Source organism: Hermetia illucens, chromosome 2 (genome assembly GCF_905115235.1).
Source record: "Hermetia illucens chromosome 2, iHerIll2.2.curated.20191125, whole genome shotgun sequence".
Classification (NCBI taxonomy): domain Eukaryota; kingdom Metazoa; phylum Arthropoda; class Insecta; order Diptera; family Stratiomyidae; genus Hermetia; species Hermetia illucens.
In genome coordinates, this window is record NC_051850.1 from 180,230,080 (window position 1) to 180,250,275 (window position 20,196).

The 20,196-nt window shown below is 42.8% G+C and overlaps 1 protein-coding gene across 2 annotated transcripts; it reads right to left on the reverse strand.

Annotated features, from left to right (window-relative positions):
* Positions 1 to 187: 187 nt before the first annotated feature.
* Positions 188 to 19,635, reverse strand: LOC119649136 (multidrug resistance protein homolog 65-like). Of its 2 annotated transcripts, XM_038051142.1 has the most exons (13): positions 19,228 to 19,629; positions 10,538 to 10,798; positions 10,056 to 10,301; positions 9,817 to 9,988; positions 9,447 to 9,761; positions 3,595 to 4,152; positions 2,930 to 3,299; positions 2,404 to 2,869; positions 2,065 to 2,328; positions 1,713 to 2,009; positions 1,112 to 1,469; positions 693 to 1,049; positions 188 to 607 (listed from the first exon to the last, which is right to left on the reverse strand). In XM_038051142.1, coding segments are annotated over exons 1-13 (3,867 nt in total). In that variant the 5' UTR covers positions 19,230 to 19,629; the 3' UTR covers positions 188 to 406. The 2 variants fall into 2 exon arrangements, with proteins under 2 accessions (XP_037907070.1, XP_037907069.1); XM_038051141.1 differs by having other exon boundaries at positions 2,404 to 3,299; positions 19,228 to 19,635.
* Positions 19,636 to 20,196: the final 561 nt, after the last annotated feature.

Consider the following 20,196-nt stretch of genomic DNA (forward strand, 5'->3'; position numbering starts at 1 on the left):
CTTTGATGACAGTTCGGTGCTCATCAATACTCTCAGGCGGGTTACACAGTGTACCTGCCGTCCGCTCAGCAAGATAGCTCTTCTCCTGTCGAGCGACAGCTGGATCAAACAAGCGGTCGATATTGAATTTATGGGGTCGCAGCTCCCCCACCACTCCAAGAAGTGGCAGACGTAACGAAAAAACTTATTTGGTTTTAATTTTGTCCTTATTTTATTTGTGTATTTTTCATCTTAAAGGACGAAGTTTTTTTCCAGAGATAATTCAGTCCATTGGCAATCTATTCTCTATATTTGCGTGAGTATAAAATTTTAACAACAGTCGAATATGGATTGTAAAGCATCTACTTTGCCAATTTGTTAACATACAAATCCAAAAGATAGATTCTGCTTCCTGACCAATAAAAGCTTAATCCACTCCACTTTGCATTTTGTGAAGTTTCGCATATATCCCACCTTTGGCCAGCAGTTGATGATGCTTCCCTTGTTCTACAATTCGTCCATTATGTATCACACAAATAACATCTGCATTTTGCACAGTGGAAAGTCGGTGGGCAATGACGACACATGTCCTACCGGAGCAGGCTAAATCTAAGGCCGCTTGAACAATCTGTAAAGAAGTTATTTCGAAAGGATCAGTAAACCAGGTATTGTATAGCAAGAATTGTAGGCTCCTTAGAAGGGTTCAAAATTACCTTTTCACTGTGAATATCCAGCGCAGAGGTTGCTTCGTCCAAAAGTAATATTTTTGGATTCCGGATCAAAGCACGGGCAATGGCAATTCTCTGTTTCTCACCACCAGAGAGCTGGGTACCCATGGATCCTAAACATGTTTCATACCCTAACGGCAAAGAGGTGATGAATGTATGAATATTAGCCATCTTGGCAGCATCTGTGATTTCAGTCATGGAAACCTCCCTCGAGTTGTCTCCGTAGGCAATATTCTCAGCCAGTGTTTTTTCGAATAGTACTGGCTCCTGCGACACGATGCCTAATTGACTCCTGAGGGCAGTCAGGGATATATCTGTCACTACATCCTTTTTGCCAATTAGCTATCGAAAAGGTAAAAGATTCAAACTTTCGGTTCATGCAGAAAAAAGTTATCATTTCTTACCACTTGTCCAGCATCAGGTTCATAGAAACGTTGAAGCAATTGTATACACGTGGACTTCCCACATCCAGAAGAGCCAACCAGAGCAACTGTCTTTCCTTGAAAGACATCTAAATTGAGTCCCTGAAGGACTGGAATATCTGGCCTTTTCGGGTATCTGAATGAAACTGATTTGTAATACACATTCCGGTCTCCATCGTCATTATCACTGAAGGTTTTTTCTGTCAATGAGTGAATTCTAGGCTTTCTATCCATGATGATGAAAAGTTTTTGTGCAGCAATAACGCCCACCGTAAAAGCAGGAAGGAATGCTAGGCATTGGGCAAGCATCATTGATCCATAAAGAAGCGTCTCGCAAACCCTGAAGTTATAATTTTATGTTAGTTTGGTAGACATGTAGAGCAAGCCTGACGAGGGGGTTGGAAAGAGAAGGACTCCCTCTGGGCCTGGAGTTTTGTCAGGGATTAAAGGTGGGCCCGCGTAAGTTTCACCCAAGAGCCACATGATTTCCAGTACTTCCACATAATTTTCTCCCCAGACCCGGGTTATCTCTCTAAGATCCTGACGAAGACCGATATAGATGTATTATATGAAACCAACTTACTTGATAATATTTTGGAAAGGAACTCGACCTTCTGAAACCAGCACCCCACCATAGCACAGTGCCGCTGCGTATCCAGCAAATGGAATCGATTGACCAAAGGAGTTAATTAAACCCCGCAATCGTAGCTTCTTCTTCAGCATTTTTTCTATACTTTGAACTTCGTCTGAGTATTTATCAATCACTTGCTTCTCTCTTCTAAGCCCCGCAATAGTTCTGATATTGGTAATGGCCTCAGTTGCCATTGCAGTAGATTTTTCAATTATAGTCTTCTCATCTAAGATTGACTTTCGAGTATACCTAGAACCATCTAGAATGAACATATCTCTAGTCTATATAATACAAAACTACTTACTTAGCCTCAAATACTACTGAGCCCACTATAATCGGAACCATGGTCAAACATACAAGAGCCAACCTCCAAGAATAATACATGGCGATTGACACACCCATGATAAAATTGGATATAGACTGTATAATACCGCTGAGTGAAAAGCCCATGGATGCTTGCAGAGATGCTGAGTCGCCTGCCAATCGTGCTGAGAGAGCTCCAACACTCTGTTCTTCTCTATCAAACCAGGCCATTTCCTGATTTAGGACCGCTTTTAAAGTGCGTGACCTGTGGAAGGTTATCAAAATTCCTAAGTTGATAATATAATTTATTCTACCTGCAAAGCAAAATTATCAAACGTACCGGACCCTAGTGGTTAACCAAACAGCAGATGAGTTGAACATAAAGTTGTATAAGAAAGAAATTACTCCAGCCGCAACACCTACACCCAAAAATGAGACACATATGGCCGAAGTTTCGCTGAGGACCTCATCTCTCTCAGGCAATGCTAATGCAGCGTAGAAATCACCAAAAAGTATACCAAATACCGAGTAAGTACATCCAAACAGACCAGCTGCTATTGTCCCTAAAATCATATATGGCCACTCTGGCTTTGCGATCCCCAAAATTCTAAGGAAGGTCCATACAAAGCTGGATGATGGCTCTTCTTCAACCTCATTCTTCTCCGGTTTCTTCGAGTCCATTAAGAAGTGTACTTGTTGATTGTAGTGATTCTGTTGAACATGGTTGTGATTCTGTTCATGGTGGTCTTGCAGGTTGTTAACGTCCAAATCAAAGGACTTGGCATAAGGATCATCTTCCATGATTTCTATAATGAACCGTATGAAAAATCGGATCTTGAACAGCTTTAATTGTGATCTATATTTACCTTTCTCCTTTTCGGGCTCCTCTTGCTGTTCCAAATCCCCACCTGTGACTAAGGAACAATACCCGCCGTTCATCTTCATCAACTCTTCATGAGTTCCTTCCTCCACTACCTTGCCTTTATCGATGTGAACTATTTTGTCTGCGTGCTTGATTGCTGAGAGACGATGGGAGACAACAATTGTGGTTCGACCTTTACTGGCTAGATCTAAGGCTTCTTGAACTTGCTTCTCAGAATAATAATCTAATGCTGAAGTGGCTTCATCCAGCAGGAGTATTTTCGGATTTTGTATAAGAGCTCTTGCAATGGCGATTCTCTGTTTCTGTCCTCCAGACAACTGAGTTCCTTTCTCTCCGATGAGAGTATTGTAGCTCTGAAATACATCAGGGTTAGAACTCAATTTTCAATATGATCAAATGAAGGACTAAAAAGTTTTGTTTTCCCACAAGGATACTTCGGGAACCAGTTCGCTCCTTTTTTGATTTGGGTTCACTTTGTAGGTTTTGTGCATTTCGAGACGCAGATTCTTCTTTTTGGGGGAGAAAGAAAAAGAAAAACTGATTCCTGAAATATACTGCAGCGCATAAGGCATAGGCAACTGGTTCCCGAAATACTGTGTCAAAATGGAAATTCGTTAAACTAAATAGGAAAAAAACTGTTTTACTCACTTCCGGTAGGTCAGCAATAAAACTATGAACGCCGGCAGCTTTTGCAGCTTCCTCTATTTCCTTCTGCGTTGCTCCTGGTTTTCCATATCTAATGTTCTCCGCAATAGTACCAAGGAATAAAACTGGCTCCTGTCCTACGATAGCGATGTTTGACCTCAACCACGCTAAGTTGTATTTTTTTATATCCACTCCGTCGAGTAAGACTTGTCCAAAGGTCGGATCATAGAACCTTTGGATCAACTGGATGCAAGTGGACTTCCCGCACCCAGAACTACCAACCAACGCTACTGTCTGACCGTTCTCCACTTTAAAGTTAATTCCTCGATGAACAATTACATCTTCCCGAGAAGGATATTTGAAAAATACATCCTGAAATTCGATGTCGCCTTTCAAGCCGTAGTTCAATATTTTTCCGTCGGTTGATAGTGGATTGATTTTGGAAACGGTATCGATGACTCCGTAAATTGTAGTCGCGGAACCTCGTGCCATTGCGAATGCCTCTAAGAATGGAGACGATCTCGCTATGTTGTCTGCACCAACAACGATACCGAAAAATGTCTAGGGAAAGATTGGATGTATTAGTCAATTATATGATTCCCTGTTTTAATATTTATCGTCTCTCAGTCCGACCTTGAAAGGATCGGAGTAGATAATTTCGCCTTCATTGGTTAAAGACGGGGTAAGATAAGAAAAGTCTAAGAAGCTCGGAGTATTGTCGAGTTCTCATTAAGAATGTTGCCGAATTACCGCAAGTGTTCGTAAAATATGTGGGGACCAAATTCTGAGGTCGAAATAAAAAGCCCTAGCCAGGATAACAGGGAGAGTTTTTGACTTCCTTAGCAAGTCCTCACTTTGGATCGATTAGCAGTGAATAATCAGCAATTCTTTATGGAACTTTGCCCGTAACATCAACGGACTCACTATCTTTTCATTCAGATCAGTTTAAGAAAGGATTTGGGGACTGAGCATGCCCACCAAGATGATGATTACAAAAGGTTCCTCATATAAGAAAGGAATTTCAGGTCCTTGGAAGCGTAGTTACAAAAGGTTAATGGCGACGAATGCTGCAACAACGGAGGGGCAGGGCCAGCTAATAAGTGTAGTTTGGGTAGGTCCTTTGGCCCTTCAGTCCCTCACATGACATTCATCAAGTTTTCACCGTCACCTCTGCTACTCCTACCAACTTGCTCTCCCCCCGGCTGTTATTGTTTTTATCTTATTTTCATTAGCCTCAGAACCGAAAACATCGTATCCCTATAGATATGAGTAATGTTGATGATAAATCTGTGCCATTCAATGGAGAATCGGTCCACCTCAATACGAGAAGCAGCCCAGGCGATGATGCAATCATAGTTTTGGGGATTGCTAGGCTCTCCAACCCACCTCCCCTGAGGGCCATGTTCTCCAGTTTGTCTAGTGAACGTTATCCATAAAACTTCCGGTGAAAAATTTACACCTTAGCCTCTGTATTTTCAGTAATTCCTGACAGCGCCCTGTCTGTGTCTAGCTCCTATAGCAGGTGCTCGGAGTGCAAACTTGCTTGCCAGCTTAACGGCCCTACAGACTTGACCAGATGACAAACAGGATTCCTCAAATAATGAGAACGCAGGTTCCGTACCAGGTTTCCACTAAACTTGGTCCTCGAGGTGGTTTTTACGTTGAAGCCAACTGTGAATTGGTTCCCTGAGAACAATGTCGGAAAGCGAGAAATTAACCCCAGGAAGCATCCCTCATATCCGGCCAATTAATTTGCACTGTCGATGCATTGACAGCCATTAGAGATACCAGTGAGGAGCGTATAGAGGAAAATTCTCTTGCAGAGTCGAAAGTTTCGACTCCCGAATAGTCAACGGACGGACTCCACTTTAGACTTCAAAATCCTTCGAGATTTTACCGACAGGGAGTACGCAGACACCCCTCCGATTATCAAACTCAAAACTGGTCCCAAATTCGGATCTTAACAATCATTCCTTTCTTCCATTCTCTGAAAAAGATCTTGGATTCCCAAGATTTCCGTATGAATGGAGAAAACAGATCAGCAGTAACTGCAGGTGCTACGATAAATGAACCTGGGGGAGACTGTCAAGCCTAGCGGCTGTACCCCATTTAAGTACATTGATGGTCGAAATGCTTTCCCTTCTGTTTGGAGGAACAGTCCGTTACCTCATGTTGCGACGACTAGCCATTTTATCCACAAGAGGATGAATTCCACCGGATGTGATGCGGTTAAGGACCGTGGTGAATTGTTCTTTCCATCTCTTCAGTGGTTCATCATCGTGATGAGAAGTCAACCATTACCGTTCTTCACAGGACCATCGAACGATTTGCGACCACAGGCAAGCTCTTTCGTGATGGGGAATACAGTTCTGAAGTCATTGCGATATGCGACATCTTCCGCTTCCCTGACTACGTATATTACGCTGAGTTTCTCGGGATTTCGCTCGGTATCGGAGTTCGAGCGCATCCCGTCTGCCAACACTTGCGGCGGTCAATAGCGCCTCCAACTCCTTTCATTCATCAATCGGCTTCCACGATCCCACAGCCAGCAACATCTTATGACAACTCTTGGGGACGCGGCCTACAACCTGTGCAGCACCAGAGAATAGAGCACTTTTGATGGTGACCCAATGCTCATCGATATTCTCAGGCGGGTTACTCAGTTCATGTGCCGTCCGATTAGCAAGATAGCTACCCCACTATCGAGCAACAGCTGGGTCGTACCAGCGGTCGATGTTGAGCTTAGGGGGTCACAGTTTCCTACCCCTCTGAGAAGTGGCGGATGCAACACGCAAGCGAATGTAAGCGACCATCGGCTTGTGATCCCTTTCGAGGACGATTTCAAGCATTGGCATTCAGATCGCATAATAATGACCCTTAGAGAAAGGTCTACTCGATATGTAAAGTAAAACGAAATTATGATAAACCCGGCGTCAAGGGGAACGAAGAGCCTACGCTGTCATGGCGTGATAGTGTTTCTGCCTTACTGGGTCATCAAACCTTCGATGTCACCTGGCGGTCGCGCTGAAGGAGAGGAAAAAATCCCTTTTCTGAGGTGTTGTAAGATCGAAGCGAGGCTCAGGTCTTGGAAGTCACCTAGCAGGGATATGGTGCCTGACAAGATAGGTAAAACCATCTGACGGGCCTTGCTTCAGTGTTGTTTACGAGAGAGCTATTCATCCTAAGAATTTTTGTGGATTTCAAAGACGTATTTGATTAACTTGTTAAGTGAAATAACTGCTTCGTTGATGAGTGGTCTCAAAAAGTCGGGGTCGGGGTCTCAACGGATAAAACCGTCTACCGGATATGTAAAGGAAAACGAAATCATGACATTGCCGGTATCAAAGTGAACGGAGTGCCTATGCTGACGTATCATGATAGTGTTTGCGCTTGTAGAGATTTCTGGGATTCGAGCCTCCGCACGGGGGAAAAGAAATTCATCCGTCTGATGTCCAGTGCCTGTTTGGGTATTGTTTACCTGAGGATTTTTTCCTGCTTTCTGAAAGACTGCCAAAGTTGTGCTTCTAATGCTACCAGAGAAGGATAAGCCTAATCCTCGGTCGCACAGGGCCACATTTCTTCTCCCTGCCCTTGACAAGTTCCTGGAAAAGATTATGATTCAGCGACAAAGATGAAAACACCCACCTCATGCCTCGTAGGTAGTATGGCTTCCAAACTGGCAGGTTCACCAACAATGCCTATATGTGAAAATTTTCGTTACTCATTGTAATCAAATATCCCTTTGGAATGTTTGTAGATTTCAAAGGCGCCTTTGATTACCTAAGTTGATCTTCCGTGTTGTTTAAACTTGAGTGAGTGTGACTGCCAGGAATTAGCTCTAAGGGAAAGCATGAACTGTTGGGTGAACTTACTTCCATGGTTGAATGCCTTGCTTACTGGGATGATGTTCTCATTCTTATTGATGGAAACAGCCGCCTTAAGCTCGAACAGCGGGATACTGAGCACATCTCATCGTTAATGCGTGGTCTCATAAAGGCGGTTTCGCGGTCTCAACGGATAAATCCGTTGTGATGGTATTGAAAGGCTATTTACATAGTCGACCATCGCTTAAATCAAACGGAGTATGGTTGAAATACCGGAAGAAAGTGACATACCGGGGAGTCACAATTGCGGAGGGTATGCCCTTGTGCCAGCAAACTCAAGGTTCGTTTAACCAAATTGGTGCGTATTGATGTATGATGAGGTGTGAATAGGGTCTAAGCAGGAAAGCTGCTAGATCCAAATATATATGGGACTTTTTGCTGCGTTTTCTACCTGTAGGCCCCCTATGTTGTATGACTTTGCGTAAACGGTGCAGCGCAGGAAACTGGTCTACGCTTGTCAGCGGGTGGCTTTGCAAACGTGGTTTCCTGTGTTCCGTACGGTTTTTCGAACGACATGCAAGTCTTGTTGGATATTCCTCCTCTTAATCTCGAGGTAGTACAGCGTGCCACACATAATAGAATTAATGGGAACGTACCTTTGTTGCAAACCGATTTTCTGAGAGCAAATCAAGTGGAAGAGTTAGGACCACTTGCGGTCAAAAGGTTGTCGCTTGAAGTATGAGGGATCTTGAATTCACGTCTACTTAATGTTGGACCGGACAAGATGGAGAGCACCTAACTCTCACTTTTTCGGTCCACGGACCCGGCGTTTAGGGCGTTGCACCCAAGTATTCGAGAAATATAAAGAATGACTAACAGTTTCGTCCAGGGCAAAGGCAACTCGTAACACGCCGTGAAGAATTTGAGGACTGCTTTCATGGTCTCTGTGTCTGCCCAACATGCTGTAACATTCATAATCTAGACGACATGGGCATTCAGGTGGTAAACGGTATCTTTGATTGTAGCCAATATCTTGCTGGCAGTGATACACCGATGAGCTAATGCGTATCTGCATGCTGCCATCCGACGAAAAAGGATGCTGCTTCGCCTGCAGTAAGACGTGTGCATGTCCTTAATGGTCGTGGTGGACAGCAACTAGTCTCGTGTGATGTCCTATGTGTTATGTTCCACGCAGAGTGGTCATTGACTGGTGGAAAGGTTTCGTTACGGTTCTCCGCACTAAGCTAATTCCAATCAACTATTGGGGAGTGCCGTCTGACATTCTGGAGAAGGGCGATCAGACTCGAGTGTATAAGGGACTCCTAAGAAGCCTCACCGGAGGTTACCTGGTATCATAGGAACCGGCATGACTCTCTGGGAGCATATGTTCCTGGACAATTCCTGAAGAATATTATCCCGGCCCGATTATTTTCGGTTGCCCTCTTGGGAAAGTTCGTTGGTGGTTATAGTTACGCCCATATGACGGGGAGAATCCCTCGTGGAATCAAGCATGGAGTTATGCTGTACAGTACGGGCGCCGTATCCCTTAGTTATGACGGAGGTGGTAGATAGGCCTGACATCCACTGGTATGAATACTAAGTCTGCACTCAGTACAAACCAGTAGCGCTATGCTAGTCAGTGGAGCAACAATATTTCCGGAAGGACCTTTATGGGTGATTTCGCCATTTCTTTACGTTATCGGAATAGTTCTACCCTCTTAGTGGACCTTGGTTATTTTGATCATTACGCAACCCTGTCAAAAACTGCCTTAAAGTTCATGAGAACGCGCCTTCTGGTAGTACTTTGAGTGTTAGAACAATATTTAAAGGTATGCAGAACTTTTATTTTTCGCAAGCTGTATGGGATGCTCTGCAATACCGTGATAAAATCCGTAAAGATTGAGAGGACCAGGACCATTGACATCTACATCTAAACAACCGTTTTGCTAGGTTGTTTGATATTTTTCCTGGTGTTTTCAGAAGATATGATGGGATCTTAAAGTACTCCAAAAATCAATAATAAGTACTTACAATCATCAATATAGCTGGTGTATACTCCTTTACTTCTTTGTCGCGATCATCCAAAATCAAATGTGTGCCATACCAGAATCCAGCAGCGCAAGCCACAAATAGTAAGAATCTCATAAAACCTTCACTAAAACCAGCGAAGGCACTTTTCCATTGCCCTGCTTTCCTTGCAGGAACAAGGCAGTCTTCGTAACGCTTGCGTTCCTTTTCCTCGCCATTGAACGCGATCACTGTCCTAACGCCACTTAGAATTTCTTCAATTATGCTAGAAGCCTTGGCATAAGCATTCATCTCTCTGATAGTAAGTTTACTTTGGTACTGCAAAAAAGGAGCAGTCAAAATGAGAAGGAAAACTGGAAACTGTTTTAGATACCTTTGTGACATAATAGCTAACAATTATCACTATTGGAATATAAACACTGACGGCCAGCGTCAGCTTCCAGCCAGAGGCTATAGACACACAAAGAGTGACCAAAAATCCAAGGATTAAATTCATGAAATGCCCGAATTTCTCCGAAATTCCATCCCGTATTTTTTCGATATCGCTAAAAGGATAAGAACAACAATTAATCTTGTCCTTGATGGATAAATTAGTTCCACAGAAATACTCACTCAGTTATCCTTACGGCGAAATTTTGATCCCTAGTTATGTCGTGCCAACCAATATCCTGAGTGATAATCGAATGAAAGAAATGATACCTAATCCTGGTAACTTGCTTGAGGGCCGTAAAATTCAAAATGTCCACATAGAATATGCCAGTTACAAACAGGATTATAGAGCAAATGGCTAAGAGGATTCCATAGGCAACAGAATCGTTGTAGATTTCTGCGTAGTTTTCTTCACGAGTCGCATTTGTCCTAGAAAGGAGATGTTAAATGTTTCGAAACCGATTGAACAGTCGAAAGAGTTTTTTTTCCTGAATTTCAAAAAAGGACCTCAAAAGAATTTTTCATGTAAGAAACACAACGTCCGTGTTATCTTTTGAGTTGAATTGTTGAAACAATAAAAACAATTAAATTCATTTGAGATAGTTTTTTTTTTTTTGTAAATGAATAAAAAGGATTCAACCTCAAAAAGTGACTGGCATACTTACAAAATTTTACCACCTCCCACCAATGGCAAAAGCCACGTATCTGAGGTAGTTCCAATTCCATACGTTCTGTCGACAAGGAGTGCAACAAATTCACTATAAATCAGGATAACAGCGGGCATTGCCAGGGCATGAATCAATGCAAAAATGCACGCTATAAAGATCAAAATCAGCTCCCATATCGTTGCAAATCGAAATAATTTGAAAAAGCTGACATTTTTCGTTTTCTTCTTGTTGTTGTCTTTCTCTGTCTTTTTCAATGACCTAGAATGGATATTGAGCAATATATAATTGAACGGTTTTAATAATATTCAATAAAAATTATATAATATACAGATAGGGAGAGTAGAATAACTAGTCAGGCTGTCAATCTTGGTGTTTATTCTCGAGACTCTGTTTGCTTGCTTCTTCTAAGCCAAAGCCATCTTTGTCGAGGTCCATGACTCGGTGAGAAACCAGCTATCATGTCAGAAATATAATCCAGGTGTTTGAGGAAAAGCGTCATGGTCCACCTCCTCGATGGAAGCACGTGGCATTTTGGGCCATTATATCTCATTTTGATACTAACTTTTTCTGTTTTTTTTCTGCGAGAAGAGGGTGCCTTTAGGCGCAGAGTGTTGGACTTACGCCGTCGGAATACCAACTGAATACCTCCCGGTAGAGCACTAACCTGGGACTGTTTGACACATTACTTCGGGCTAGCTCTCCCGGCTTCCGGAGCCTTCAAGTCATGGAATTCCTTTCATCATTCCATGGAAGCCTCACACGCTGTCGTTATCAGGTTCATCACTGAATTTACGACGGTGTCAGCTGCGACACTACCACCACCAGTGCCCCCCAGCGCGGCCCTACCTGCTCCAACAGCTTCAACGAGCTTCCCCCCGGGAGCATCGTGTTAGTGCTCGCCGGCAAGTAGCGTCAACCACTTCGAACGCAATGTACCCGTCCACCGATGATGCCAGAAATTCCGACGCAAAAGTGATGTTAGAGATACTTCCTTCGCAGCCCGGGCGCCGAAACGTTGGCGTGGATCCCGTGTTTAAAACTACTAGCCCGGTTCTCGCCGCCATTTGCAGAATCCGTTTCCCTCTGGAGTCTGGCTTAGGCATGCCCCTTTCAGTAAAATCACCGCCTACCAGGGTTCGATTGGACTTACATTACAGGTCTTCGCTTGCTGACCTGCCTGACCGCATCTGCGGCATGCCGTCCTCCTCTTGGGTCGCTTGCAAGCTGCAGACGTATGTTCATAGTCCAGACACCTGTAGCACTTGATAGGGATTATACGCATTCGTGCCCCGCATACTACCCATCCAATTTTGATTTTCGCACCGCTAATGAGTCTCCCTGCATATTACTCGAGAACTTCCACCGCAGCAAGTTTTTGGCCTCGAGCATTTACAGAGGTGATACCTATCCGGTCATTACTCATTACTTATCTTTTCTGTTACTGGCTTTTGGTTTGTAGCCTCCTTGTCCTTGGACAGACAGGTCTTTGGCGGCGTAGCCAGTTGTTTCCTTTTATCCTTCTTTGCCTTCTTTTTTTGAGCCCTGGATAAAGTTTCCTTCAGACATGTCCTCCTCTTTCCGCTTTTCCCCAGTTCGCTGCGATCCTATTGGCACTTGCAGTGTTCTCAGCGGGAAGTGCGGCTGTTTCTGCTTTCTACGCACGTCTTCCTTGACTCCTTTGTTGATGTTCCTCTGGAGGAACGTTGCCGTCCGCATACGCTTCACCACTGCCGTGCATTTGCTAATGAGCCTTTCCTCTTCATATCTAGCTCTGTCGACTGCACTCCCATTCGATTCGTATCTGAATCCACCTGCTCAGGACTGGCGATTCTGGCTGGGCTTTCTTCCGGAACAGGGACAATGCAGGGTGGCAAATATCCATAACATTCGTAACGTAAGATTTGATCCTCCTAATGAAGTCTTGTCTTTGCTAATAATAATAATAACCGTTGGCACAACAATCCATATTGGATTAGGGCCTTGAAGAGTGTTAGAGACCACAACGGTACACTACGGTACACTGTAGGAAGCAATGTGGTCAGCATTGCGCTCGCCCGAGATTATTACCCTGATTTGACGCAGGTACTCATTCGCAGCTTAGTCCACTGGTATCCGACATCAAGCCACGATAGCAAATCCCTCTGCCACCCGTGAGATCTGAACCCCAACCTTCCGCTAAGGCAGCTCAGTGCTCTAACCACTCGACATATGGACATATGGACATTGTCTATGGTAGATATTCTTAAACTCAAAAGAACAGAATTTTGTGCTAACAGCTCTTAAAAATTAAACTTTGAATAAAATGTATATTTTGTTCATTAATAGATGGGATGATAAAAATTCTGAGAAATTGCACTTGTAGTGTTAAGACCAACAACAATGAGGACCCTTGAAAATATAATAGCAGACGGATGACTGTTGGTCACTGAACGGGGAAATCAGTAGCAATTTTAGTAGTAGTACCAAAGCCAGAAAAGGTTCCCAGCCACATTGACCAGAAACCGAGAAAGATAGGAAACTCTACTGGACTCCTTCTCTAGAGATATCTATATTCTAAAGAATATGAAGGCTGCTGGTGCTGACGAGCGGGATGAAAGGAGCAATGCTAAATACCCGGCCATTGTACCAATTAGTACTAACAAGGTGTTGATCACGTGTGCAAAAGAATTAGAATTTGTGGAGAAATCTGCAGTTTTCAACGTTTAAGACAAGTCCGCCTTGCTCGTAATTGCTCAGATTCAGAAGCGGACCAAAACATTATCCATGTAGACGAAAGCCTTTCTAGTGAACTCGAAACTCCCTCCCACTTTGCAAGCTTCTTGGGTGAAAGAGGACGCACATTTGAGAAGATTGGAGACCCGGTGGTATTGATATGGTGCTGGCCATCGTGTTTCATCGGCTTGGAAACTACTTTCCGTAGTGATGTTGCGAAACTCTTGCAGGAGTGCGCGAATGCGATGGTCGGCAACGTCCTCGAAAATTATCAAGAGAGTGTCATCTCGACAGGTAGAAATTTTCCCTGATGTCTGCAAGTCAACCAGCAGCCCCTAGTGACGCAGGTAGTTTACGCCTAATATGGGGATGCTGATGTGCGCTAAAATGAAGCGCCACGAAAACGTTCGGCGAAGTCCGAGACTCACGTCCACCTGCCTATAGCCATAGGTGCTGATGGGAGATGAGTTCGCGGCCGCTAAATGCAGGTTTTGCGGAATAAGGGTGTTCGGATGGGGTACAGGGAGAACCGACACCTCAGCGCCCGCGTCAACCAGGAAGCAACGTCTGCTTAGGGGGTTGAAGATTGTAAGGCGACGTGGTACTGCGCTTCGGGTAGCCATCGCCGAGGCACCCAGCGAGCTTAGTTCTTTATTGGGCAAAATGTTCATCCGATGGTACAATTAGTGGCTTGAGCTCCGTATTTCTGATGGCACCAACAAACCGTCGAGGCTGATGAGGGTCCCGGCGTACGACTACCCGACCTTCGAGAAGCAGACCTCGACCGTGATTGCGATCGAGATCTACCTCCCGAACGAAAAGTAACTTGTATACCTTGTGTACACCTGCAGCGATCCCGAGTCCGCGCACACCAAGATAGCGCGGATGCTCTCCGGAAGTAGTAGTCAGAAAAACTTTAGCAGGTTGGAGCCGACTTTATCCCCACCCAGCTGCTTCATTTCTCGTAGCAACTAGCTGGGGGTACGGTCACCAAGTGTCAGCTCATTCAGCAAGTGATTAAGCTTTGCTTCCTCACTCACTGAAGTTACGTGAAATGTCAAGTGGATTAAAGCCGTAGCCAACTATATTAGAACTAACGTTCTAAGCGCAACGATATTAGAACTAACGTTCTAGCCCTCTCTATGGATATGAATGTTCACCGACTATAAAAGACAGTGAACGGCGTCTTGCGGTAATGGAGATGAAGATGTTGCGTTGGACTAGTAGCGCGACACGTTCTGATCACATCTGAAATGAAGATATCGCCGATCGATATGGGGTTGCACCGATCGTAGAAAAACTGCGAGAGAGACATCTTCAATAGTAAGGTCACCTAATTCGCGCCAACGAACATCGAAGTCGATGGTAAACGACCAGAAGCCCGGCTTGATATCCTGGATGGGGATTTAAGGGGGTCATCCCGTGTGTCGGGTTTGAGAAATCGATCTTTTTTTTTTTGCATGAATTGTATCTATATATAGTGGAGAATATGTGGGCAAAGGGATTTTCCGATATTCCGAGTCCTTCAGAAATTACAGGGTTAAACAGGTAAGGAGTTTGCAGCCGCGGCTAGAGTTCTCGATGAGAAAGAGCATCGAATCTTTTTTTGACCTGTTAGTTTTTTACCTGAGCCTTATAAATTTGAACACAGGTATAAATATAAAAAGATGAAAAACCAATCCATTGTCTAAACTTATTTACTGTTTGGAATAAAAAGGATAATCCAGTCTAGAGTGAGCACTGAAAGGCGTTCAAGTTATACTCAGTTATATTTTGTTGTAAGCATTGTGCTGTTTGTGTGTTCAGTGATTTTTTTAAATGGATCGTACGAAGGGAGATCGCTTTAACTTTCAACGTCATACTCGCACTAAAAAACGAATATTTCATGGAAATCGATAGTTATCAGAGAAGAAACAGGACTTCGCATCAACATCAGCAAAGAAACTTTTAGCAAGCATGAACATGGATGTTCCAATTGCGACAAGTTTTGTATATTGGATTTTGGTGGAGTTTTTTCCGGTATTTCTGCAAATTTCTGCAAATAATAAAATATACGTAGTAGTAAAAAAGGAATACGTAGGACATGTCGAGAAAAGAATGGGAACGCGGCTTAGAAATGCAAAGAAGAATCACAAAGGCATTGGTGGAAAAGGGGCTGGAAAACTTACTGATAAGGACCTCACTATAATTTCTGGGCTAGCTATTCGTCGATATGGGAATTCGATAGAAGGAATGAAGCAAGAAATTTGGAAAACCTTCTTCCATAAATGTTCTACAGACGAAAATCCTCAGCATCAAAATTGTCCAGCAGGCGAGGACAGTTGGTGCAAACGGCGCAAAGCGGAAGCTAAAGGAGAGCTGGATAGTTTTCACCACGAGAAGGCACCTTTGACTGAAGAAGTTCAAACAGTCATCAAACCAATCTACGAAGATTTGTCATGAGATGATCTCTTGAACAGATGTTTAGGAGCAGAGACCCAGAATAACAATGAGTCGTTAAATGCATTGACCTGAACTTTCGCTCCTAAACACCTTCATTCTGGGGCCAAGGTAGTAGAAATAGCCACTTTTCTGGCTGTAATTATTTTCAATGAAGGATTCAATGGCATTCTCAAAATCCTAGTGACAATGGAATGTCAAGTTGGTCACATATGTCAGGCTTATGTCGACCGCCGTAATGAAGCGTGAATTTGGCGGTCCGAACGACGATCGACTGACCTCGCTAAAAGAGCCACAATTGACACCAGAGAGCAACAAGCGGCCTTACAAGACCTTTTTGAAGATACGGAGGATGCTCTCTATGGACCAAGTATAGCAGATTAATGGTGAGCTAAAATTTTACTGTTGATAATCACATTTAAATTTTCAAATGCGTTTTTCTCGAAACTGCATCTTGAAAATCGGCTGCCACCATAGCTCAAAATCTATCCAACCAAATTCTTTGAAATTTTCACGGCTTCTTTAATACATATTTCTACGGTCCGCAAACTACGATAATTGCAATCGGACGGGTAGTTTTTTTTTATTCATAAAAAGAGCCGTAAAAAAACACCAAAATCCAAAAAATTAAGTTTAAAAGCCCACCAAAAATTTACCTTTTAATATTTTCTAATTATCCTAGTTTGCGGACCGTGGAATATTGTCCACATTAAAATGCCGTTTAGTTTTTTTCCCTTAGATGAACACAGCGCCCTCCAGCGTGGCAGCAGAAAAAACACCTTTTTTTGGAGATGGGTGCATAAATTAACACCTACTCCAAAAATTAGATACGAAATCAAGCTGAAATTTATCACATATACTAGAGATATCAATGAACATATGGTGAAAAAATCACGCTTCTATCTTTATCCAGTCCTTCAAAATAATTTTTCAAAAAAAGGCAAAAAAAAACGGCCTTCACACGGGATGACCCCCTTAAAAGCCTCGAGATTGCATCTAGATCAGGCATTTGATAAAATAAAATGGCGAAACCGATCACGACCAGCCGACCCCGCTTGTGAACGGGACAAAGGCTAAAGAAAAAGAAGAAGTTCTAAAGCGTAATCCCGTATATCAGTGTCAACACGCTTACGGGTAGGATGGTCAACCGAACCTGCTCTATATCAACTGACGGATGTACTACGGGATGCCATATAAACAAAAGAAATAGCACCGTGTGCGTTTTTGGATATCGATGGAGCATTCGACAACACATCGCACATAGAGATGCAAGATGCCCTAAGCCGCAAGGTAGTGAGAAACACCCAGGATTTCTGGAGAGAGATCGAATATTAAAGAGTAGGCAAATAGAAGTACCGACAGGTTCAAATTCTATTGTCAGGACTACTCAAGGTTGGCCACAGGGCCGATTATGTGGAACATGGTTTTGGATGAATACAATACAGGCAAATATGAGGATACGTTTGTGCAGGAAAGCGGACTGTTTATCAATCCAGCCGAAGCCACCAGATAGCATAAGCTTGATCTCCTAAGTGCCATAAGGGTACATGGCATGGAGGTGAAACAGGAAAACAGAGGTCAAATATTTGGGAATTACGCTAGACCAAAAATTAATCTGGAAGACAAATGGCAGAAAGCTACGAGGGCTCTGATGATAACATGAAAAAAAGTGCATTCGAAGATACTACTTTGGATATACACGGCAGTAGAAAGCCCAATGATTACCTATGGGGCGGTAATCTGGGCAGAGAGCTAAACTCAGCACACAAACCAGGGAGTTACACAAACTCCAAAGACTGGCTTGTATTTCTATCAGAGGTGCAATGAGGACATTCCCTTCTGGGATTAACCCTTCTTCATCTGTACATACAGATGCAGGCAACGAGGGCGATTTTCAGAATGGCTGGGTGAGGCGGAGGCAGCCTAAATCGAAGGAAAATTGATATTCCTTCTAGGTGCTACTCCAAATTATTGATACCAAGGGATAACAAGACAACAAGGTTTCACTTCGATAAGAAGTTTGCAACACGTTGGAGTAACAAGGCAAACTAGGAGAGAGAGGCTATGACATACGGCTGAAACCAGCAACTGATTACTTGGTACACAGGCGGGTCATTGGTTCAAGGAAAATATACTTGCAGCCAATAGGTAAGCATACTATGATAGTATATTTCAAGCGCGAAGATACGCCATCGGCAGATGTGCCTCCTTCTGACTGGCACCCAAGCAACGATCAAGGCGCTTAGATCTAACCAGGTGAACTCTTAACTGGTATGGGAATGCCTTGAGAGACTATATGCGCTTGGCTCGTTCAATAAGTGTCAGTTTAATTTTCATAGATGCATGATTTTTATTAATTTTGCCATTTTGTATACATATATTTTTGCTTGACAGTTTTTAAAAACATAAATTTTATTGTAAACTGCAACTAAATTCACTCTTCACTTTGAAGAGTTTCCTTTCCTCCCTCTCCTAACTCCTAGCAGGATTCCTTCCTCTACATAGATGCCGAATTGGGTTGTTTTTCAGTTCAAAAAAATTTCGAGCCAGGATGCCATCCACCATGTATTCCCCTCGACTCGATCGTGGTCTCCATAATAGCGAGATATTCGTCTCCATATACGCGATCTAGTTTTGGTGCCAAAAAACAAAACCTTATTAAAATCGGTTTACTGTCTGTCTGTCCCTCTGCCTATTTGTCTGTCACACGCATTTTTCTTGGAAACGGTTAGCGACACAAAATTTGGGGGAGGGTGGGAACTGTGAACGCTGACGCATACAGTAAGTTACATTATTCTACATGGAATTTAAGGGAGAGTCCCCATTCATGCAAAAGAGGGTGTCATTTTTTTTAGTCAAATATAGTCATGTGGGATATCAAATGAAAGGCCCCGATTAGTACATTCCGAACCAAGTTTTAATTTTAACATTTGTTAGAAAGGTGAACAGCGCGGGGAGTCGAAACTGATCATTTCGGAAATTCTTTTAGGAGCTGCATACCAAAGGGAATATTTGCGGAAACCCAAAAAACACTATTTTTGTAAATAGATTCTCATTATTATAATTATATATTTAAAACAGCAACGCATTCCTTAAATCAAACACAAAATCTGAATCCCCCAAACACTCACTTCTTAATTGAAAGATATGATAGATATCATTGCCCTAAACATTAATGAACTTCAAGTTTGATCCGGCTAGTCATGGTGAAATGAACAATCGAAGATGTCATTTTCGGAAAGTCATTCCAATTGGTCTGACTTTATTGCTAACACACTCATGTACACTATCCATTAAAATATTCTGAAGTCAAAGTTTAACTAGAATATTGATTGTCTTAGACGAAAAATTCAGGGTGAGCTGGATGTCAAGGTCTTCTCAATTATAGCAAGATTGACGAACCAGTTTGTTCAGTAAATCAATGTGTATCATTATCCATAATTTGTTTAAATAGAGAGACCGTTAATTTGGGAAACACAATCCATGAGAACTCTTTACTTTGCAAAAGATTTAAAAAAAATATATTTTGAACTCACATGTTAGCTGTAAGGGATACACTTCTAACACCACAGCTGCCAATATGATTCCACACTAAAATAAAGGAGCAGGCACTGGTATTACTTCCGCACTATCAAACAGACCTTTTCACACTATTCACTGTCAACCGATGATAGTGAACTGATATCAAATTTATCTTCACCGATGATGCTCAGAACTTATCACTTCCCACAAAGTGGGTGATATTTCAAATTATGAGAAACGATCACTTTAATTGATCAAACTTCGACTGCGTGATTTTTTCTTTTGATCGAAATTCGGTTCCAGGGCTATTCACTCGGCGATAGAGTCACATTCCTGCTGACTCCTTCGAATTGCAATCACTAAATGGCCTCCACGGTGCACCAAAGTCAGCTTTATATTCTTTTTAATTTACATATGCCAATTGACGCAGTTTTCTAGTTCGTTTGAATCAATCAAATTCAAAAGATATTTCTCTGTGTTAATTCATAATTGGTACTATTTCTATTTCTTACGACACCCACACCCAGTTAATCAATGGAGCAGAGTGGAGTGAGTAAGGATCCAGAAACGAACAGAAATTTATGGAATCGCACCAACTAGATATTTTAATAACCGAGATTGTGAATTCTTGTACATAGCTAAAGATACAATAATCTATTTATTTTAAAAGAGTACTTACCTGATAACATCACGATATCTTGAGTGTTAGTTTTGTAACGATGAGTGGGAAAATAAATATAGCACTACTTAGCAGCACTGTCTCAGCAAAATTCAAGATATCTTCTCGCAAATTCATCCTTATCGTGATACACAGATAGATATCTGTACTTTGTTGATGTTGGTGAGGTTTTAGCACCCTGGACTGCTCCATCCCTGGTAGACTCGTTTCCGATTCCACTGAAGGGTTCTGGCCCGTGTAAAGGCGTCCCCGCTCCCTTTTTGGCTACTTCATCCGCTGCCTCATTGCCTTCCAACCCAACATA

Bases quoted from the DNA above. Each gene is read 5' to 3' on its own strand.
- LOC119649136 (XM_038051141.1), bottom strand. The intron at 3,300-3,594 runs GTGAGTAAAACA...GATGTATTTCAG, and splicing joins TTATTGCTGACCTACCGGAA to AGCTACAATACTCTCATCGG. The intron at 1,470-1,712 runs GTAAGTTGGTTT...TTATAACTTCAG, and splicing joins CCTTTCCAAAATATTATCAA to GGTTTGCGAGACGCTTCTTT.